The sequence below is a fragment of the Coenobita brevimanus genome, chromosome 36 (assembly GCF_032717465.1).
Source record: "Coenobita brevimanus isolate Jiangsu-jjx chromosome 36, ASM3271746v2, whole genome shotgun sequence".
In the NCBI taxonomy this organism is placed as follows: Eukaryota; Metazoa; Arthropoda; class Malacostraca; order Decapoda; family Coenobitidae; genus Coenobita; species Coenobita brevimanus.
The window spans coordinates 6,121,101-6,144,945 of record NC_136989.1 but is presented as its reverse complement, the minus strand read 5'-3'; the positions used below and the strand labels follow the sequence as shown (position 1 = coordinate 6,144,945).

The window sequence follows — 23,845 nt, the reverse complement described above, 5'->3', positions numbered from 1 at the left end:
CTGTGCCTGTCCTCCTCTCTTCCTATTTCCATCATCCACTCACTTGATGTAGTGCTGCCTACTTCTTCCTTAGCCTTTATCATTCTTTTTCTGTGCCTGTCCTCCTCTCTTCCTATTTCTCCCATCTTTCCTGTCACTTCTTATTGCTTTTCTTTCCTTTACAGGTGGCTTTACATTGAGTGACAAGCCAAATGGTTTCCTGTAAGCCAAGAAACCATTTACAACGCTGGGTGGTAACCATATAACCAAACCATACGTGCTGCCTACGTGTCAACAAGTGGGTTGGTGGAGGGTTAGTGCCCCTCCCTGTAAAACAAACCATTTACAACGCTGGGTGGTAACCATATAACCAAACCATACGTGCTGCCTACGTGTCAACAAGTGGGTTGGTGGAGGGTTAGTGCCCCTCCCTGTAAAACAACTAACTCAGAGTCAAATGGCCACCCCTTACGGGATTATGGCGTCTGGCAATAGATAGATAGATAGACAAATGGCCACCCCTTATGGGATTATGGCGTCTGGCAATAGATAGATAGATATAGATAGATTCTTAACGTCACACTTCAACGTTTCACATTTCGCGCGGTTTTGGCGGAACATCCAAGCAGCGAAAAACGAGGAGTTACCGTATGACGAACTCTCTCCTCCGTACTTCACCCAGTCTGTCTGAAGAATTATGAACACCAGACACAGCACTCTGAAACCCCCCATTAATTTCTTATGGCCAAAAATCCCAGTTTCTCACAATTCTCGCTCACTTTCTCAAAATTCTCGCCCACACTCTCACAGTTCTTGCCCACTTTCTCAAAATTCTCGCCCACTTTCTCAAAATTCTCGCCCACTTTTTCACAATTCTCGCCCACTTTCTCAAAATTCTCGCCCACTTTCCCACAATTCTTGCCCACTTTCTCAAAATTCTCGCCCACTTTCTCAAAATTCTCGCCCACTTTCTCAAAATTCTCGCCCACTTTCTCACAATTCTCGCCCACTTTCTCAAAATTCTCGCCCACTTTCTCAAAATTCTCGCCCACTTTCTCACACTTCTCGCCCACTTTCTCACACTTCTCGCTCACCTAATATTACTTTCCGAAAAAAATCCATATTATTTTTTTTTTTTTTTCCAGGCATGAAAAATACATATAAATATCCCTTAACATAGGTCTGTGTTGAATTTATTTTCCGATTATCAAATATTGTAAATTCTCATAATGGTGGTAGTTGTGGTAATTGTGGTTGTGGTGGTAGTAGTAATAGTAGTAATGGTGGTGGTAGTAGTAGTAGCAGCAATAGTAGTAGTAGTAGTAGTAGTAGTAGTAGTAGTAGTAGTAGCAGTAGTAGTAGTAGTGGTAGTAGTAGTAGTGGTAGTAGTAGATTTTGTGGTGATTGTGGTAGTGGTAGTGTGGTGGTAGCTTCTGTGGTAGTTGTGGTAATCGAGTAGGGTAAATAACAGACTATGCGGTTGTGGTAGCAGTGGTGGTAGTTGTGGTGGAGGGGTGCGCTGACGGGTGGTAGCAGGCTTGTGGTAGGGAAGCAATCACTAGGCGGCGAATGTGGTGGTTGCGGCGGTGGTGGTGGTTGCGGTGGTGGTATGGATGTAGACTAAACCACCGCACAGCACCTGCTAAGGGATCAATCTTCAACCCGATGCACCTTACAGCTCTCGTCTGTGGAATGAGATAGAAAACGGTATTCCCTCCCTAACACCTTTTCCTAAGTGATTTATTCTGGTTATTACACCTTACTGTCCTCTTCTGTATCACATAAATCCTACCACTATCACTAAAGTTCCCTAACACCTTTTCCTAAGTGATTTATTTTGGTTATTACACCTTACTGTCCTCTTCTGTGTTATATAAATTCTTCCAATATCATCAATGCTCCCTAACACCTTTTCCTAAGTGATTTATTTTGGTTATTACACCTTACTGTCCTCTTATGTGTTATATAAATCCTTCCAGTATCATCAAAGCTCCCTAACACCTTTTCCTAAGTGATTTATTTACTTTTTTACACCTTACTGTCCTCTTCTGCGTCACGTAAATCCTTCCAATATCACCAAAGCCCCCTAACACATTTTCCTAAGTGATTTATTTTGCTTATTACACCTTACTGTCCTCTTGTGTGTTACATAAATCCATCCAATATCACCAAAGCTCCCTAACACATTTTCCTAAGTGATTTATTTTGCTTATTACACCTTAGTGTCCTCTTATGTGTTCTATAAATCCTTCCAGTATCATCAAAGCTCCCTAACACCTTTTCCTAACTGATTTATTTTGCTTATTACACCTTACTGTCCTCATCTGTGTCATGTAAATCCATCCAATCTTGTCAAAGCTCCCTAACATCTTTTCCTCAGTGGTTTATTTTGCTTATTACACCTTACTGTCCTCTTCCCCGTTATACAAATCCTTCCAATACTGCCAAAGCTCCCTAACACCTCTTCCTTAGTGATTTATTCTTGGATATGGCTGGTTAATACCCTTTTGTATGTTATTTATGCAGAGTATGGTGAGATTGGAAGGATTTATATAACACAGAAGTGGACAGTTGGGTATAACAGGCAAAACAAATCACTAAAGAACAAGCATTAGGGAGAATACAAGCCAGACGTTAGGTAACAAAGCTCCCTAACACCTGTTCCTAAGTGGTTTATTTTTACATCCTTTTGTATGTTAAGTATGTAGTGATATACGCCCTTACGTAACTCAAGAGGGCTGGATGGTGCCCACATCTCAGCCTGGCCAGGTGGACCCTATCCTTACGAGGGAGATAGGATTCAGAAGGGTGGATGTCAGGAGGCCGTGCATGCAGCTGTGTGTTGTCTTTAAGTGACTGAATGGAGCGGCGAGTGATCTGAGTGTGGATATGCTTCTGGAAGCTGGTCTGAGGTGGGCGAGGGGGGAGAGATGACAGTATTTGTGTATGGTATCGTGTGCTGGGTGTTGTTATGATGTTCCTTGGTGTGGGTGGATGTGCTGCCATGTACTGTAGTGGATGGTGTTGTTTTGATGTTCCTTGGTGTGTGTGGATGTGCTGCCATGTACTGTAGTGGATGTTGTTGTTTTGATGTTCCTTGGTGTGGGTGCATGTGCTGCCATGTACTGTAGTGATGGTGTGGGTTTGTGGAGGCTGCGGCAAGATTTTTTGTGCCTCTCATGTCTAGGTGATCCTTGACTATGAGGACTTTGGTTTCTTGGTGTAGGTGGTCTGTGGGTGTAGTAGCTGTGCAGCCTGTGATTATTTTTAGGGCCTTGTTCTGTATGGTCCGTAGAGTGTTGTAGTGTGTTTTGGTGGGGTTAGAAGCCCAGGCAGGGCTTGCATAATTCATCACTGAACATATACAGTCATCCCTTAACATCCGCGTTTTTAACATACACGGTTTTAAATATCCGCAGGTGGATATACACAGTTTGAAATATCCGCAGGTGGATACACGGTTTGAAATATTCACAGGTGGATACAGTACTGGGGCTGGATTCACTAAAGCATTTTACCTCGCTGAACTCTGCTGACACTGTTCACTGCAGGTGTAACATCATCCCAGGCACAGTTCATGGCTGTTTTAGTGATGGCATTGTCCAGTGACTCAACTATAACACTCTTCCTTTTGGTCAAGTCATTTATGTATGCCATTAGTTCATCAGGGGAAACCTTAGGACGGCTGGCAGTATTTCTTTTCTTCCATGTACCCTCGATGAGCTTGTCTAAACTGGTTTGCTGCCCTCCCCCTCTCTCGTAAATAATACAATGCAATACACACCCATACAAGAGTGGCTGAAACTGTTATTTTATATTATATTGTGAATTACTGTGATAAAATACAAGTGATTTAGTGATACTTTTACGATAATCAGAGAAGTCATGATGATCAGCACATTGGCTAGTGAACATTTTTGTAGTTGCAAACTGAGCAGTAATGCTATGAAATGACTTGTGACATTACATCAATACGCTTCATAATAGTAACCGGTAATAAGTCATTCATGAAGTCTGATAAAGTTTGTAATGATTTCCCTCACAGTTACTGTTTCGCTAAAGTCCAATGTAAACACTGGAATATTGTAAATCATAGATACTGGAATATTATAACAAAATCATAGATACTGGAATATTATAACAAAATCATAGATACTGGAATATCGTAAGAAAATCATAGATACTGGAATATTATAACAAAATCATAGATACTGGAATATCGTAAGAAAATCATAGATACTGGAATATTATAACAAAATCATAGATACTGGAATATCGTAAGAAAATCATAGATACTGGAATATCGTAAGAAAATCATAGATACTGGAATATCGTAAGAAAATCATAGATACTGGAATATTGTAAGAAAATCATAGATACTGGAATATTGTAAGAAAATCATAGATACTGGAATATCGTAAGAAAATCATAGGGGACTGGCTGCAAGTGTTTTATTTTAATTATTATTGCAATTACTGTGATGAGGTAACGTGGCTGTAAAACTACTCTGTATGGAAAAATACTGTATTGTGGTTTGGTGGAAATGTCCAGCTCCCTGGGCTATTTCCTGCATCAGACAGGCAAAACACACCTTGTATTCCCTCAAATAGTTCTCTGTGCCTGGACTGCCTACGGACATGCAGTTGGTTGCAAATGACAGTAGAAGGATTGACGTTTGTCTGACCAAAATGATAGCTCTCAAGATTAACGATAAGTGGGTTTAAAACACAAGCTGAAAACACACCATTTTTGTCCTACTTCTCCACACTGAGCAGTCAGTACGTTGTCATCACAGCCGCTGCAGCTGAAGGGTTAAGGGGGGTCCAGGGGTGTTTTTAAAGGGGGGGCGGGGGAGGGCAGCAGATATCCACGGATTTTTAACATAGGCAGGCGTCTCTGTTACCCCTGTGGATGTTAAGGGAGCACTGGTGAGAGAGTGTGTATTTGTGTGTACGAGTCACACTGGTGAGAGAGTGTGTATTTGTGTGTACGAGTCACATTGGTGAGAGAGTGTGTATTTGTGTGTACGAGTCACTGGTGAGAGTGTGTGTATTTGTGTGTACGAGTCACTGGTGAGAGTGTGTGTATTTGTGTGTACGAGTCGCACTGGTGAGAGTGTATTTGTAGGTGGTATGTGGGTGTCATTCCTATTGCTTTTATAAGGCTTTACATAACAGGCTGAGGTGCAATAAGCTGACTAATTCAATAAGGAACAGGTGTTAAGAGACAATACAGGCCAAGGGTTGGATCAGGAGGCTCCCTAACACCTGTTCCTTAGCTATTTATTTTAGAACCTTTTGTGTACTATGTATGTGAGGTGATATATGGTTTAACCCTCTCTCTGCCAGCAACTCTGACCTCCCCAGCGCTGTCCGATTTTCTACTTTGTTTACAGCCGAGATAGTTTACAGGATTACGGAGTCTGGTGATAGATGGGTAGATAGATAGATAATAGATAGACAGATAGATAGATAGACAGATAGGAACCAAAGGCCAGGAACCAGCAAACCATTCCAAGAAAAAACAAAAACAATACAAAAGAGAGCCAAATTCAAGATCTGTTCATTTCGAGATGCCTGGACACACTGCGTTTGAAAGACTGGAGGTCATAGGAAGTAGGAAATACAGACAGAGGGAGACAGTTCCAGAGTTGACCTGTTGCATAAGTGCCCTGGTGATGTCCCCAACGTGTCCTACAACTGGGGTGGCGCAACACTGACAATGCAGGTCCCACACTAAGTGACGCATTCCCCCCTGGTATAAATCTCCCTCAACATCTCCTGCGGTGGAGGATTAGTGCCCCTCCCTGTAAAACAATTACCTCTAAGCCCTTGGCCACCCCGTCTGGGATACATGGCATCTGGCAATGAATGAAAAAATGAATGAAATATCTCCTGCCTCTCTCAATACAGTAAGACCTCGCTATAACGGAGTAATTGGGGCGCTAGCCATTCCGAAGAAGGAAAATTCCGATAAAAGCGACATCCAGACTTCCCCCTGCTAACCTGGACTTTTTCCGATATATCTGACATTAGTCCAGATTGCATCAACGGTTTATAAACTGTTTTGACCACCTTTGTGCTACTGTACTGTGTTATAACTTCACTACATTAATCAGATGGTATAATATATATATAATAATACTGTACTGTACACTGATAAACATGTCTGTTATTTACCTTATTGTGGTGAACACAGCTGAAGTGGCCAGGCAGTCCGCACTGGCTCTATCACACTTTTTCCGATAGATAGGAATTTAGTCAGGTAGCTCCTCGAGTCCAATAAAAGCAAATTCCAGTCTATTGAAGTCCGTTATCTCGAGGTTTTACTGCACCGCGTTATGCTAACAGTGGCTGCATTACAATGTTTACTTCTTCCCCAAAATCATGCCGTGTCAAAGCATTATCACGTTACGGCAAACTGCATTAAGGAAGACATTCTATAAAGTATTTTGAATTCTTATGATTATTTAAATCCTAGGTTGCTTAGAAACGGCTCTGGCAGAGAGAGGTTAACAAAGTAAGGTGCAATAAGCAGACTAAATCACTATGAAAGAGGTGTTAAGGAGAATACAGGGGAGAGGTTGGGTAACGAGTTTCCCTAGCGTCTGTACCTTAGCTACTTATTTTTTGCTCTTTTGTGCACTGTGTATGTGAGGTGATATAACAGAGTAAGGTGCAACAGGCAGACTAAATCACTATGTGGGAGGTGTTAAGGATACAGGCAAGAGGCTGGGTGAGGAGAATCCCTAGCGCCTGTACCTTAGCTATTTATTTTTAGATCCTTTTGTGCACTGTGCATGTGAGGTGATATATCAGAGTAAGGTGCAACACACAGACTAAATCACCTAGGAAAAGGCGTTAGGGAGCTGCCTTACCCGAGGTGGAGCGGCCTGCCTCACCACAGCCTAGGCAGCTCAGTACTTCCACCTATAAATAATTAACATGTTATTTATAGTGTGTGTGTGTGTGTGTGTGTGTGTGTGTGTGTGTGTGTGTGTGTGTGTGTGTGTTGGTGAAATACACATTACACAAACGCGCACATGTGGGAATCAAACTTATATGATCTCACACACACACACACACACACACATATGTTGGAGGCATACACATTACACACACACACATATGTACGCACATGTAATCCAGCATACACATGTACACCCATGTAATGTGGCATTCACATGTACGCATGTGTAATGTGTGTTCCCCCAATACGCACATATATTAAACTATTTCTCATGCAAGGATGAAAACTGCCACCTTTGCTAGTCACAAAGAAGTGCTAGGGACAGAAAACCATAATATTACATTGTCTTTTTCTGCCACTGAGCTACGTGTGTGTGTGTGTGTGTGTGTGTGTGTGTGTGTGTGTAAGTCTATGTATGTAAGGATGGACAGATGTGTGTGTGTGTGTGTGTGTAAGTCTATGTATGTAAGGATGGATAGATGTGTGTGTGTGTGTGTGTGTGTGTGTAAGTCTATGTATGTAAGGATGGATAGATGTGTGTGTGTGTGTGTGTGTGTGTGTGTGTGTGTGTGTGTGTGTGTGTGTGTGTGTGTGTGTGTGTGCGTTTCCCTACCTCACCCGATCCTTAGATGTCAAGGGAGGTCTGGATAAAGATGATGATGATGATGATCACTACTACACCACACATGATGAAATATTCGGCCTTTCTAGCTCTGCCTGGAAAGAATAGTAGTAGTAGTAGTAGTAGTAGTAGTAGCAGTAGTAGTAGTAGTAGTAGTAGTAGTAGTAGTAGTAGTAGTAGTAGTAGTAGTAGTAGCAATAGTAGTTATCACCACCATCATCATCATCATCGGGACCTCCTTTCCCACCCTAGGGCAGGGTGAGGAGTAGCAACATCCAGACAGCCCAAGTTTGCCCAATCCAATGGGCCACACTTCCATTCACTCATCATTCAAGCCCCTGGAATCCTGGCTCTATCTGATACGCCAAAAACATTCACCACGTTCTGTAGCTTCACATAAACGTATCCGATAGAGTCAATGGGCCACGCTTCCATTCACTCATCATTCAAGCCCCCGGAATCCTGGCTGTATCTGATACACCAAAAACATTCACCACGTTCTGTAGCTTCACATAAACGTATCCGATAGAGTCAATCCAGACGCTGCCGCGTTAAAAAGGGGTGCCAAATCCCTGATCATGCACTTCTCACAGCATTCATCCAGCCAGCTCGATCTCTTGTCAGTTCCCTAGCCTCACCGACTTCCAAACCTCTCTTCCTCACACACTCATCCACCATATCCCTCCACCTTCTCCTTGGCCTACCTCACCTCCTCCCTCCTTCAAATTCGCTCAGATATACCTTTTTCACCACTCTGTTGTTATCCATTCTCTCCACATGACCATACCATCTCAGTACACTCTCTTTGATTCTGGTGTCCACAGACTTCCTCACTCCACATCTTTCATGAATCACATTATTTCACATCCTATCCACCCTCTGTACTCCACATACATTCCTCATATATCCTATCCACCCTCTGTACTCCACATACATTCCTCATATATCCTATCCACTCTCTGTACTCCACATACATTCCTCATATATCCTATCCACCCTCTGTACTCCACATACATTCCTCAGCAGTCCCATCTCCACTGCTCTCACTCTTGACTTTTCATTTTCATGCCACACCATAGTCTCACATCCATATGTTAAAGTTGGCACTAACACTCCTTCATGTAAGCCTCGTGCAGCTGCAACACTCAAGCCTCTGTTTCTTATCAAGGCCTTCATTGCACCAGCTACTTTCCTTCCTTGTGTCACTCTGCTTTCCACTTCTTTTGCACATTTTCCTCTCTTTTCTATCACTGTACCCAGGTATTTGAACTCTCTCACCAATTCCAGTCTCTCTCCAATCACTGTAACATCACACTGGGAGTCACCTTCTCTCTCAGTAACCATCACTTTACTCTTTTCTACATTTACTCTCAAGGCACGACGCTCACAGACATCAGCAAAACTCTGCACTAGCCTACCAAGTTCTTGTCTGGTACTTGCAAGCAGTACTGCATCATCAGCATACAACAAATTTGAGATATTCCATCCATCACCATTCATTACCAACGCCATCCCTCTCTCCATTACTCATGTTTTTACTTCTCTCATCACCCCATCCATATATATATTGAACAACCATGGGGACATCACACAACCTTGTTGCACGCCCACACCGATCGTGAACCATTCACTTAGATGCCCATTAACCCTTACACATGCTTCACTACCATCATAAAAACTCTTGACAGCACCCAGCAGCTTACCATCTACACCATACATGCCCATTAACCCTTACACATGCTTCACTACCATCATAAAAACTCTTGACAGCACCCAGCAGCTTACCATCTACACCGTACATGCCCATTAACCCTTACACATGCTTCACTACCATCATAAAAACTCTTGACGGCACCTAGCAGATTACCATCTACACCGTACATGCCCATTAACCCTTACACATGCTTCACTACCATCATAAAAACTCTTGACAGCACCTAGCAGCTTACCATCTACACCGTACATGCCCATTAACCCTTACACATGCTTCACTACCATCATAAAAACTCTTGACAGCACCCAGCAGCTTACCATCTACACCGTACATGTGCAAAACTTTCCACAATCCTTCTCTGTCCACTTTGTCATATGCTTTTTCCAGATCCATGAATGCCATAAACACCTTATGGTCCTTCTCACAAGCCTTCTCTGCTATCTGTCTCACTGCAAATACTTGATCCACACATCCTCTGCCACTCCTAAAGCCACCCTGTTCATCACTCACTAGGACTTCTGATATCTCTCTTACTTTCTCTATAATAATTCTTCCATATACCTTTTCTACCACACTCAATAAACTTATGCCACGATAATTCTTGCACTCACTTTGCTCACCTTTATTTTTGTACAGGGGTACAGTCACAGCCTTTTTCCACTCTGCAGGCACAGTTTCACTCATCCATGCCTTCTTACATATCTCCAACAAGCACTTCATTCCACTCTCTCCACTACACTTAAGCATCTCTGCATACACCTCATCAACCCCAGCTGCTTTCCCAATTCTCAGCCCCTTCACAGCACTCTTCACCTGTGCGAGTGTCACGTCTCCTGGCACTGCATTCCTTCTCTGCACACCCCCAAAACCAATCATGTTTACAGCCACTCTGCTCTCTCTATTCCTGTGCGAGTGTCATGTCTCCTGGCACTGCATTCCTTCTCTGCACACCCCCAAAACCAATCATGTTTACAGCCGCTCTGCTCTCTCTATTCCCATTCATCGGGCTCTCAAAATATTCTTTCCATCTGGTCCTTACTTCATCCTATGGGTTAATAATCTACCAGTAACATCCTTCACACCAACCCATGTCTTTCCACTGTCACTTCTACATTTCCGCACCTCTTTCCAGAATCTATCTATCTATAGCTCGATGCCCTAATCCCGCAAAGGGTGGCCGCAGACAAAACGCCTCCAAGTCGCTCTGTCACCCACCATTTGACTACCCTCCCCCCAACTCACCCCCCCCTCCCTCATATACCTCTCAACTCCATCCCTCCACCTCATCCTCAGTCTACCCCTCCCTCCACCTCACCTACATACACCCTCTTAGTCAGTCTTTCATTCTCCATTCTCTCATATACCTCTCCACTCCATCCCTCCACCTCATCCTCGGTCTACCCCTCCCTCTCCCTCCCTCCACCTCACCTACATACACCCTCTTAGTCAGTCTTTCATTCTCCATTCCCTCATATACCTCTCAACTCCATCCCTCCACCTCATCCTCAGTCTACCCCTCCCTCCACCTCACCTACATACACCCTCTTAGTCAGTCGTTCATTCTCCATTCCCTCATATACCTCTCACCTCCATCCCTCCACCTCATCCTCGGTCTACCCCTCCCTCCACCTCACCTACATACACCCTCTTAGTCAGTCGTTCATTCTCCATTCTCTCCACATGGCCAAACCCCCTCAGTGTATTTCTCCTAATCTTCTCAACCACATCCACATCCACACCACAGCGTTCCTTCACTTCTTCATTTGTCAACCTATTGTCAGAGTAGTTCGCAATCACTTTTCTTCCCAGGTCATCCTTTACCTCCTCCTTTTTCCTCTTCACTGGTCTCTTTACCTGTTTCTTGCTCTCAATATATTCCAGTTCTTATTTCAACTGAACCCCTGTCCTGTAACCACTCTAGCCACTTCTTCCTCTTTTCCTCCACCGCTCTCTTACCCTCCTCATGCCACACCACACACCTCTTTAGCATTCCTAACTCAGTAATCTCTATATGCATTCCAGAGTAGCAGTAGTAGTAGCAGTAGTAGAATTAGTAGTAGTAGGCTTGTCACTCAGTGTAGAGTTAAGGAAAGAAGAAGTAGGCAGCATCAAGTGAGTAGATAATGAGATGACAATTTTAGGCCGTGTTTCTCTCTCTCTCATACAATCAATATAATTTCAATGGAATGTTGGGAAATGTATTATACCAAGAGATTAAAACGAGTTAACTACTGAAATGTCCTAAGATAAAAACGAATTAGTTAGTGGAAGGTGCTACGGTACTACGATCATTACAAAGTACTGTACTGTACTGTGCTTACCTTATAGTACAACAGGGAGGCAGTACAGGGAAGGATATCAGGATGAGTACATATATTACAAGCATTACATGTACTTCGCCTATCACCACCTTAGCACCAATACACACTGACCTTCACATATATCCTTCCAGTATAACCATAGTTGGCACTGAAAAAGATATTCTAGCTATAGCCTAAAATAAATCACTAAGGATCAGGTGTTAGGGAGCTTCCTTGAGTGATGAGAATAGGAGTTGTATTAATTATTATTATTATTATTTTCCTTTCCTCTCTCTCCTTCTCTCCACTGTCTTGCTCTTTCCTCCAGTCTTTCTCTCCATTCCTCACCTTCCTCCTCCTCTCTCTCTCTCTCTCCCCAGTGTGAATCATACCCTATCATACTTTCTACATCACAATCTTTTTTCTCTCCCTCTCTCTCACATACCTCCTCCTCCTCCTTCTCTCTTCTCTCCCTCCTCCCCTTCTTTCCTCTGCTTCCTCCACTCCATCCATCACTCCCCTCCTTTCCTCCAATCTCTCTCTCTCCCTCTCATCAGTCAAACACACTTGCTTATGTCACTTTCTCAACTCTCACATACCTCCTCCTACTCCTCCTCCCTATTCTCTCCCTCCTCCTCCCCTTCCTTCCTCCATCTCTTCCTTTCCATCCATCACCATACCCCTCCCTCCCTCCCTCCCTCTCTCTCTCTCTTTCTCTCTCCAGTGTGAGTCAAATCATCTCAATCAAACTGTCTAATCCACATTCTTTTTTCTCAACATCCTTTCTCTCCTCCTCACTCACATACCTCCTCCTACTCCTCCTCCCTCTTCTCTCCCTCCTCCTCCCCTTCTTTCCTCTGCCTCCTCTTTCTCTCCATCCATCTCCACCCCACACCACTCTCTCTCTCTCTCTCTAGTGTAAGCCATACGTTCTATTAATCATTTTTCTCTCCATTTCACATACCTCCTCCTACTCCTCCTCTCTCTTCTCTCCCTCCTCCTCCCCTTCTTTCCTCTGCCTCCTCTTTCTCTCCATCCATCTCCTCACTAACCTTCCGGGCCACTGGTAATCTTTATCCGTTAACGGGACATAAATAACGCCCATCAACACCTGTCGCTTCACCGACCCATCCTCCATCTTGTCAATCTGAGAAAGAAATGGAAATATCAGTCTAAATCTCTATCTATCTACCTGTCTGTCTGTGTACCTACTTTATCTATCTATCTCTATCTATCTATCACTCCATCCATCCATCTATCTATCTATCTATCTATCTGTCTATCTTCAAGACTTGTCACTTCACCGATCCTTCCTCCATTTTGTCAATCTGAGAAAGAATGGAAATATCAGTCTATCATATCTATCTATCTATCTATCTACCTGTCTGTCTGTGTACCTACTTTATCTATCTATCTCTCTATCTATCTATCACTCCATCCATCCATCTATCTATTTATCTATCTATCTGTCTATCTTCAACACTTGCCACTTCACCAACCCATCCTCCATCTTGTCAATCTGCAAAGAATCAGAAATTGCAGTCTCTCTCTCTATCTGTCTACCTATGTACCTACTTAATCTATCTATCTATCTATCTGTCCATCCACCCATCTATCTATTTATCTATCTATCTATCTGTCTATCTTCAACACTTGCCACTTCACCGACCCTTCCTCCATCGTGTCAGTCTACCTACCCACCTGCTCGAGATTCTGGTTGGCTCCCTCTGGTCCGATGGGGATGATAAGCCGGCCGCCTGGAGCCAGCTGGTCCACTAGGGCCTGGGGCAGCGTAGGGGCCGCAGCTCCAACGTGTATGGCGTTGTATGGGGCTTCCTCGGAATGCCCCAATCGACCATCGCCAACTGTAAACGAAAAAATGTTTACTTCCCTGGACATACATACATACACACTTACATACATATATACACACATACCTACCTACATACATACATACATACATACACCCCATACAACACATGACCACCCCCCTCTCTCTCTCTCTCTCTCTCATTTGCTCTCCATCCCCCCCCTCTCTCTCTCACCAGTCCACTACGATATTCTCCTTTCCATTTCTTGTCTCTCTCTCTCTCTCTCTTTCCCCCCCCTCTCTCTCTCTCTCCATCCCCCCCCTCTCTCTCACCAGTGCCACTCCATTTTCTCTCCTTTTTACTCTCTCTCTCTCCCACCTTCTTCATCAGCCTCTCTCTCCACCCTCTGTCTGTCTGTCTGTCTATCTATCAGTCTGTCTGTCTGTCTCTCTCTCTCTCCCTCCTTTTTCTCCAGCCTCTCCCCCCTCTCTCTCTCTCTCTCTCTCTCTCTCTCTCTCTAAAATTAAAGGCAGCTCACCCACGAGTTTAACAGCCCCTGAGGCCAGCAGTTCAGGGCTGTCTCTCTCGATATTTTCCTGCGAGAATTTGATCAATTCGCTGATGTGGTCAATTCCAACGGCCTTGCCTGTTTCTCCGACCTGCAAGTACGAGAGACTGACTAGGAGAGCGTCTGTGGGTGAGGTGGAGGGGAGAACCAAGGATGAGATGAAGGGATGGTGATATTGGAAGGCTTTATGTAACACAGAATACGACAGTCAGGTGTAATAAAGAAAATAAATCACTTAGGAAAATGTATTAGGGAGAATTGGTGATACTGGAATGATTTATATAACACAGAAGAGGAGTGTAAGGTGTAATATAGAAAATAAATCACTCAGTAAAAGGCATTAGGGAGCTTTGGTGATACTGGAAGGATTTATGTAACACAGAAGAGGACAGTAAGGTGTAATAAAATAAATCACTTAGTAAATGGTGTTAGGGAGCTTTGGTGATACTAGAATGATTTATATAACACAGAAGAGGACAGTAAGGTGTAATACGCAAAATAAATCACTTACGAGAATGTATTAAGGAGCTTTGGTGATACTGAAAGGAACAATGGACAGTAAGTGAAACAAATCACTTAGGAAAAGGTGTTGGGGAGCTTTGGTGGAAGGATTTATATAACACAGAAGAGGCAAAATAATTCACCACAGGCAATATTGGAATGATTTAGGGGACACAGAAACAGAATAAATCAATTAAGAGACTGTGTTAAGGCCTCACCATGTGGCCCATACAGGCGGTGAGATAGCCACTGCCGGATCCGACATCCATGGCCCTGTTACCGGCTTTCAGATGGTTGCTGAGAAGTTCCAGTGCGTGGGCGTGCTGAGGGGGGTACAGCATCAGTATTATTATTCTTACCATTATTATTACTATTATTATTATTATTACTGTTATTGCTACAACTACTACTACTACTACTACTATTACTTCTACTACCACAACTACTACTGCTCATCCTACTAGAACTACAGTACGGTAGTCCCTCATTTATCCAGATGTTCATTATCCGGACGATGGGCCTCGGCTCTATTAAACCATTATCCAAATTTACTGGCTATTATCCAGACTTAAAAGTGCCCAAGAAATCAGACTGGCCAGCCGGCATGTCCGAACACTGGGTATCGTGGCTGCTGGGCTGGGGCCGTGAGCGGGAAGAAGTCTCTAACCCACAAAAAAAATGTCCGTCTGACCCTGCCGTGAATGGTCAGTGTTGCACCCTGGTCCTGTCACTCCCAATGAACCTTCAGCATCCAAGCAATACAACTGTAACCCACACGCAGCATCAAAACATCCGTACACATCCCAACTCAATGTCCAATATCACATGGCCACCGGACTATATCTTTCCTAACTGCCACTGAGATTGTAACAGACCGCAAGCCACGAGTACATGCACGGTAAAACCACCTGTCCACCTCTACAACGAATGATTTAGGGATTAGTGTGGACACCCCCCACCACGCACGCCTGTCCGCTTCCCTAGCAAATGGTCAGTGTCGCCTGGCAGGCTGCAGTAGTCAAACTGCCTGCGGCGGTGATGTACCGGCCACCTGCTGTTGCCATCACACACTAACCCTTGCCTGGGCAAACGAAAGTGAACCTTATGGACAGATGTCAGTTTGGCACATATGGCTTCCTCTGTGCTTGAAAGCACAGTGTTGTATGGCAGTGTTGTACTGCCTGCCAGCCAGCACAAGCCAGCACCTCAGTTCCCACCTTTGTCTCACCTGAGTGACCTGCTTGCAACGATGGCTGTGACTGTGGTTGCTTTTGTGGTGGTTCCCTACCTTCTTCAGGTTGTGGCCGTGCTCTGCTGTATTCTCGTGTGTGTGGTGACGGCCCCACCACCACCTGAGAAGCAGAAGAGCGAGGTTCTGAATCTGGAGAAGAAGCATGAGATATTGGGCAAGGCTGACGCAGGCTAGACCACAGGATACATTCTTCATGAGTGTGAGCTAGCCCGTTCAACACTGTTCGATATCAAGAAGTCAAGCGACAAGCTTATGCAGTACGCACAGGACTTTGTCAAAAGCACACGATGCGGCGACAGGAAGGTAATGGCCCAGCCCCAGCACGCCATTATCAACCGGTCGACACTGATGTGACGATGGACAGCCTGCCTGTTGTGTGGTACCATTCAGTGAAGGCCGGGTTTACCACTAAGATCCTCAGAGACTGGTCCTGCAGACATTTCATCAAGGAGGTTATCTGATATCAAATGGAGGTCTTTGGTATCGCTCGTGGCCAGGTGAAGGCACTCCTGCTCCTGGACAATGCCCCTGCACGTCCATCTGAGAAGGATTCGGTTGCTTTTGACGGGAAGGATTAGGTGCATGTTTCTGCCACCTAATACCACTGCTCTGAACAACCAAAGGACCAGGTGTTATTGTGGCTGCCAAGAGACTGTACCGACGGAGGTTCCTGAACGAGGTGATGGCGGTGCTGGAGGACGAGGACACAGTGGAGGACACACGTGGGGAGCAGACCTTGTAGAATCTTTGGTGTTACAACCTGAAGTCTGCCGTGTTCAACTGGGCAGACGCATGGAAGAAAGTCTCCACCAAAACCCTCGAAAATGGTTGGTTTTGTCTCCCGCAGGGAATCAAAGCCGAGCACGACTGAGGGGTTTGACACGGATGATTTCCACTGCCGCCTTAGAACAGCCAAGAGGAGATCGCCGCTGCTGCCTCTGCAGGCATGGAAGAGGACAGCGAGATTGATGAGTATAAGGACCCTGACTGGCAGCCGTCCACAACTCCTTCAGTCCCTCGTCTCAGTGTCCTCCGTGGCTACCTGGAGGGGTGCTGGAGTATGCCCGGCACCCACACTGTGACGAGGAGTTGGTGCCGCTCTGCCTGGCAATGGAGCTGTGGGCAGTCAGGGACACTGTCATCCTCTGGCAGAATCGTCGGTCCTATCATCAGACCAGGATAGACTCGTTCTTCAAGCCTGTGACCCCCACGAGTGCCAGCCCATTCTCACCACCACCACCACAGCTCATTTCCCGCTTTCACCATCAAACCCACAACATAGCACGTCGACAGCCGTTGAGTCTCCTTGGGACGTAAGTTTGTGGCTGTCTTCGGGGTCTCCTGAGGTGGGTGGGCCACCATCACTGCACCACACGTCACCAATCAGCGCCCACCTCCAGCAGGTTAAGGATGACAAGGAGTTTTGTCAGGGGCTCGTGTTTGCCACCACACCACACGGGACAACTCTACACCTGCTGGAGGTGGCGAGTTAAGAAGCTTGGCAGCAGTGCACTGGGTGGTAAGTCCCCCAACCCAATGTTCTGCAGCAGGTAAGTTTCGGTTTCTTTCATAGTTTCCTTGGTGTTTAAATTTCTTCAGGATATTCCTATATAAGTTTCAAAGTCACAAGATGGTAGAGTGACATGAAAACACTGCCAATAATAGGAGGGGTACGTACATCTATCTATCTATCTATCTATCTATAGCCAGATGCCCTAATCCCGCAAAGGGTGGCCGCAGACAAAACGCCTCCAAGTCGCTCTGTCACCCACCATTTGACTACCCTCCCCCCAACTCACCCCCCCCTCCCTCATATACCTCTCCACTCCATCCCTCCACCTCATCCTCAGTCTACCCCTCCCTCTCCCTCCCTCCACCTCACCTACATACACCCTCTTAGTCAGTCTTTCATTCTCCATTCTCTCATATACCTCTCAACTCCATCCCTCCACCTCATCCTCGGTCTACCCCTCCCTCTCCCTCCCTCCACCTCACCTACATACACCCTCTTAGTCAGTCTTTCATTCTCCATTCCCTCATATACCTCTCCACTCCATCCCTCCACCTCATCCTCGGTCTACCCCTCCCTCTCCCTCCCTCCACCTCACCTACATACACCCTCTTAGTCAGTCTTTCATTCTCCATTCACTCATATACCTCTCAACTCCATCCCTCCACCTCATCCTCGGTCTACCCCTCCCTCTCCCTCCCTCCACCTCACCTACATACACCCTCTTAGTCAGTCTTTCATTCTCCATTCCCTCATATACCTCTCAACTCCATCCCTCCACCTCATCCTCAGTCTACCCCTCCCTCCACCTCACCTACATACACCCTCTTAGTCAGTCTTTCACCCTCCATTCCCTTCACATATATAGGTAGAGTGTTTTTTGGTTTTGAGTTTTTTGCGTATGGTTTTCTTGGTGTTGAAAATTATTTTGGATAATCCTACGCATGTTCTGATGTCACAATATGGCAGGATGACTGGAAAACACTACTAAGATTAGGAGGGGTAGCTACTGTACATATAGCAGTGTTTAGGTAGGGTGTTTTTTGGTGTATAGGTAGGGTGTTTTTTGGTGTACAGGTAGGGTGTTTTTTGGTGTATAGGTAGGGCGTTTTTTTGTGTTTAGGTAGGGTGTTTTTTGGTGTAGAGGTAGGGTGTTTTTTGGTGTACAGGTAGGGTGTTTTTTGGTGTTTAGGTAGGGTGTTTTTTGGTGTATAGGTAAGGTGTTTTTTGGTGTATAGGTAGGGTGTTTTTTGGTGTATAGGTAGGGTGTTTTCTGGTGTACAGGTAGGGTGTTTTTTGGTGTATAGGTAGGGTGTTTTTTGGTGTATAGGTAGGGTGTTTTTTGGTGTACAGGTAGGGTGTTTTTTGGTGTAGAGTAGGGTGTTTTTTGGTGTAGAGTAGGGTGTTTTTTGGTGTATAGGTAGGGTGTTTTTTGGTGTATAGGTAGGGTGTTTTTTGGTGTAGAGGTAGGGTGTTTTTTGGTGTATAGGTAGGGTGTTTTTTGGTGTTCAGTGTTTGTCTGCCTGGTTTCCTTGGTGTTTGGCATTACTTTGGATATTGCTATGTGTGTTTTGATGTCTAAATATACCTGAATGATGGTAAAACACTGCCAAAGTAATCACAGGTGCTGTACAAATAGGTTAGGTATAGGTTGAAGGTGGGTACAGGTAGGGTGTGGGTGTGGTAGGGGAATAGTGACCATTATCCGCATGTTGCCACTACTCAGACATGCCTTTGGCTCTATTATGTCCCGATAAATGAGGGATTATTGTACTATCTATCTATCTATTGCCAGAAGCCTTAATCCCATAAGGGGTGGCTACAAACAAATCGCCTCCATGTCGTCCTGTCCTCCACCATTTCACTGCCCTGCTCCCAGCTCTCACCCCCCTCTCTCATATACCTCTCCACTCCATCCCTCCATCTCATCCTTGGCCTCCCCCTCCCTCTCCCCCCTTCCACCTCACTCACATACACTCTCCATGTCAGTCTCTCACTCTCCATCCCTCCATCTCATCCTTGGCCTCCTCCTCCTTCTCCCCCCGTCCACCTCACTCACATACACTCTCCATGTCAGTCTCTCACTCTCCATCCTCTCCACATGGCCAAACCACCTCAGTGTGTTTCTCTTAACGCATCCTACCACATCCACACCACAACGCTCCTTCACTTATTGAACTACTATTACTATTATTATTCCTACCATTACTATTACTACTACCACGACTACTACTAACCATGTGAGGGGCGCTGATGGTAACCCCATAGCCGATCCCCTGGGGCGAGTCCATGTAGGGATTGTGTTTGGAATATTTGCCTCGATCCACACGCAGCATGACTCGCTCCACTTCAGAGGAGCGAATAATCTGGTTGGCTATGGAGAGATGGAGGGAGATTATGGGAGGAAAGGAGGGAAGGAGAGAGAGATGGAGAGAGAATATCATCATCACTAGTGTCCTTGTGAGATACAGAGAGCAATAAACTGATAGACATAATAGATGGATGGATGGAAGAATAGATAGACAGATAGACACAGTGCACTGCCACACAATGCAAACTCACACACTGCCAATCACCTATAATGTGGGCTCAGTCCAGAAAATGCTTATTTTTATCGAATGCGAAAGCTGTGAATCGAACTTCCCAACATGCAAATTGGCTGTATGCTTCCACGGCACACATGGCCTTCCTGTCAGTACTACCAGTGTTGGGCTGGACAACGCCAGTCAGGCACATGATGGCAGGTGGCTGGCAACCAGCCAGATTCAAAATGGCAGGCAGGTGGCCAGCCATCTGCATGCCATCTACCAACACTCCTGGGTAAAGACACTCCTCCATATTGCCGCAAGAACACATGTTGTACCTCACATGCTGTGGTGCGTTACAGCATCACAGCAGTACCACCTGTGCATCAGGGTCTCAGCTGTCCACTTTGAAGGCTTTATGGCACCTCCAGGACACCTCAGCAGTGACACTGAGAGTGTCAACAGGATGCCCCGCCCCACGGGGCAAGAGTAGATGCCCCGAGCCTCAGATACCCATCCCCCTCCCTCCTTAACAAGGCCAGAAGTCACTTAAACAAAGGTACCTGGTGTTGTGTTTGTTGGTTCAGGTACAAGTACTGTTAGACAAAGCACCAGCAGGGTAGGGTAGTACTGTCAGACAAAGCACCAGCAGGGTAGGGTAGGCTGGCAGGGCACCAGCAGGGTAGGGTAGTACTGTCAGACAAAGCACCAGCAGGGTAGGGTAGTACTGTCAGACAAAGCACCAGCAGGGTAGGGTAGTACTGTCAGACAAAGCACCAGCAGGGTAGGGTAGTACTGTCAGACAAAGCACCAGCAGGGTAGGGTAGTACTGTCAGACAAAGCACCAGCAGGGTAGGGTAGTACTGTCAGACAAAGCACCAGCAGGGTAGGGCAGGCTGGCAGGGCACCAACACCACGCCCTGCCTGGCCTGTCCACCACACACCATTCTGCCCATACGCTCTTTGCTTAACACACACCAAAATCATAGAATGTGTGGGTTTCTGCCGCACATACACTCGCACTGTGTGAGGATGCACTGCAGATAGATAAACAGATGCAGAGATAGATGGATGGAAGGATAGACAGTCTGATAGATAGAGAGACAGACAGATAGATAGTTAGTCTCACCTTTCAGATGCCTGACCATGTCGGCATTATCGCGGCCGTGTGATCGCCAAGCCATGATGGGGCGAAAGCTCGGACGAAAACACACACCAGCCACTAAAACCAGTTGTAGGGCCCTGGAGGCGAGCATTCACGTACTTCGCGAAAATCTGCAAGAGTGAAATACGTCGATGAATAACATTAGGGATACTGAAGTTCGCCATCCTCCTTTCTGTGGATAAGGGGGGAACTGAAGGACACGTACACTGCCTACTAGCACTGACGTACTTCGCGAAAATCTGCAAGGGTGAAATACGTGGGGCGACAGTGCAATTTACCATCCTCCTTTCTGGGTATAGGGATGGCACATTTCTACTCCCTACTAACAATTTCATACTCATGTACTTCGCGAAAAACTGCAAGAGTGAAATGCATCCATCCATCATCCAATCCTACGCTGCCCCATGAGGACCGTCACACTGCTTGATCTCTGGCAGCCTCCCTATTCAGTGCCTTATCCCTGAGGTCACACTCTATGACCTCATCCCAGGTCTTTTTTGGTCTGCCTCTCACAACCCCACCCTCGACGTTCACACCTCTCACCCTCCACACCCAGTTGTCGTCCTCCATGCTGCTTGATCTCTGGCAGCCTCCCTATTCAGTCATTTACACCTCTCACCCTCCACACCCAGTTGTCATCCTCCATGCTGCTTGATCTCTGGCAGCCTCCCTATTCAGTCATTCACACCTCTCACCCTCCACACCCAGTTGTCATCCTCCATGCTGCTTGATCTCTGGCAGCCTCCCTATTCAGTCATTCACACCTCTCACCCTCCACACCCAGTTGTCATCCTCCATGCTGCTTGATCTCTGGCAGCCTCCCTATTCAGTCATCTACACCTCTCACCCTCCACACCCAGTTGTCATCCTCCATGCTGCTTGATCTCTGGCAGCCTCCCTATTCAATCATTCACACCTCTCACCCTCCACACCCAGTTGTCATCCTCCATGCTGCTTGATCTCTGGCAGCCTCCCTATTCAGTCATTCACACCTCTCACCCTCCACACCCAGTTGTCATCCTCCATGCTGCTTGATCTCTGGCAGCCTCCCTATCCAGTCATTCACACCTCTCACCCTCCACACCCAGTTGTCGTCCTCCATGCTGCTTGATCTCTGGCAGCCTCCCTATTCAGTCATTCACACCTCTCACCCTCCACACCCAGATGTCATCCTCCATCCTCTCCACATGCCCAAACCAAAAAAATAAATAGCATAGTATATTCCTTTGCACAGAAACTGAAAAATCCATATACATTGTAGACTCCTGGAGCTTTTCAAAAATTGTTTAAAATGATTCCATAATGCTGATAATTCAAAAAAATCAGACATTATAAACCAAATATGATGCTCTACTTTTCAGATACTGTCCAAAAAAAAATTCTATCTATCTATCTATCTATTGCCAGATGCCTTAATCCCGTAAGGGGTGGCTACAAACAAATCGCCTCCATGTCGCCCTGTCCCCTGCCATTTCACTGCCCTCCTCCTACGCCCCAGTTCACATCCCCCTCTCTCATCTCTCTCCCTCTATCTCAGCCTCCTCCTCCCCCTCCCCCTTTCCACCTCACTCACATACACTCTCCTTGTCAGTCTCTCCTTCCCTCTTCCCCCCTCCACCTCACACATACACACTCCTTGTCAGTCTTATTTAATTCCTACAGCTTCTTCACCACCAATGGCTCCCTATTATTCAAAATTATGAACCATCCCTTGAACTTATACCCAGTGAGCTCTAAAGAATTATTATTAATAAAATAATCCTTCTTTAGAGCTCACTGGGTATAAGTTCAAGGGATGGTTGATCAATAATTCTAAATATAATCGGCAATGCAGATACGTCTATCTATCTATCTATCTATTGCCAGACGCCATAATCCCATAAGGGGTGGCCATTTGTCTATCTATCTATCTATTGCCAGACGCCATAATCCCATAAGGGGTGGCCATTTGTCTATCTATCTATCTATTGCCAGACACCATAATCCTATAAGGGGTGGCCATTTGTCTATCTATCTATCTATTGCCAGACGCCATAATCCCATAAGGGGTGGCCATTTGTCTATCTATCTATCTATTGCCAGATGCCATAATCCCGTAAGGGGTGGCCATTTGTCTATCTATCTATCTATTGCCAGACGCCATAATCCCATAAGGGGTGGCCATTTGTCTATCTATCTATCTATTGCCAGACGCCATAATCCCGTTAGGGGTGGCCATTTGACTTTGAGTTAGTTGTTTTACAGGGAGGGGCACTAACCCTCCACCAACCCACTTGTTGACACGTAGGCAGCACGTATGGTTTGGTTATATGGTTACCACCCAGCGTTGTAAATGCAGAGACGTGAGGTTTGCAATATTGAAAAAAGGCAACTGGATCTCTTTGCAATATCCACAGCTTAATTTACTGATGGCAATGGCTCCCGAATATTCAGAATTATCCCCTGAACCTCCCTGGATTCAAGTTCAAGGGTTGGTTGATCAATAATTCTAAATATAATCACCATTGCAGAGACGTGAGGTTTGCAATATTGAAAAAAGGCAATTGGGTCTTTCTGCAACACCTAGAGGTTAATTTACAAGTGGCAATGGCTCCCTACCCGTCAGCCTCATCCACCAGAGCCGCCAGGGTGCAGGTCCAAGGGTAGGTTGAGGAATAATGGCGAATTAGGCCAAAAAATCCTTCAATTCACCACACCCGTTCCTCTTGTTTACTAAAGGCTCACCAGGGGTCCTAGTTATAATCTTCCCCAAGTAAATTATTGGAAAAATTTTGTTCATCTGGAATTAAAGTGAAGTTAAAAAAGGAAATATATAAATATTCTGGAAGCAAAGGAAAAGGAATAAAGGGGGTATATCAAGGAATAGCATCATACTAATGGAAAATAGTCTTGCCGTTTTCCCAAGTAACCCATTATGGTATTTGTTCAA

The 23,845-nt window shown here is 45.5% G+C and overlaps 1 protein-coding gene across 2 annotated transcripts; it reads right to left on the bottom strand.

Moving 5' to 3' along the window:
• Positions 1-1,229: 1,229 nt before the first annotated feature.
• Positions 1,230-23,625, bottom strand: Pcmt (Protein-L-isoaspartate (D-aspartate) O-methyltransferase). 2 transcript variants are annotated; one of them, XM_080269732.1, is made up of 8 exons: positions 23,515-23,625; positions 20,881-21,026; positions 19,464-19,600; positions 14,683-14,787; positions 13,934-14,054; positions 13,286-13,449; positions 12,637-12,731; positions 1,230-1,664 (listed from the first exon to the last, which is right to left on the bottom strand). In XM_080269732.1, the coding sequence occupies exons 2-8, from the start codon at positions 21,005-21,007 to the stop codon at positions 1,652-1,654; spliced, it is 762 nt and encodes a 253-aa protein (XP_080125858.1). In that variant the 5' UTR covers positions 21,008-21,026; positions 23,515-23,625; the 3' UTR covers positions 1,230-1,651. The 2 variants fall into 2 exon arrangements, with proteins under 2 accessions (XP_080125858.1, XP_080125857.1); XM_080269731.1 differs by having other exon boundaries at positions 1,637-1,664; positions 12,549-12,731.
• Between the last annotated feature and the right edge of the window lie 220 nt (positions 23,626-23,845).

What these genes read in the sequence shown, in the direction of transcription:
- Pcmt (XM_080269731.1), bottom strand. Translation starts at nt 21,007, where the DNA reads ATGCTCGCCTCCAGGGCCCTACAACTGGTTTTAGTGGCTGGTGTGTGT. An exon ending in CCATCAGCGCCCCTCACATG is followed by an intron (nt 14,788 to 19,463) that starts GTTAGTAGTAGT and finishes TACCCCCCTCAG; the next exon opens with CACGCCCACGCACTGGAACT. An exon ending in CCGCCTGTATGGGCCACATG is followed by an intron (nt 14,055 to 14,682) that starts GTGAGGCCTTAA and finishes TCGTACTTGCAG; the next exon opens with GTCGGAGAAACAGGCAAGGC.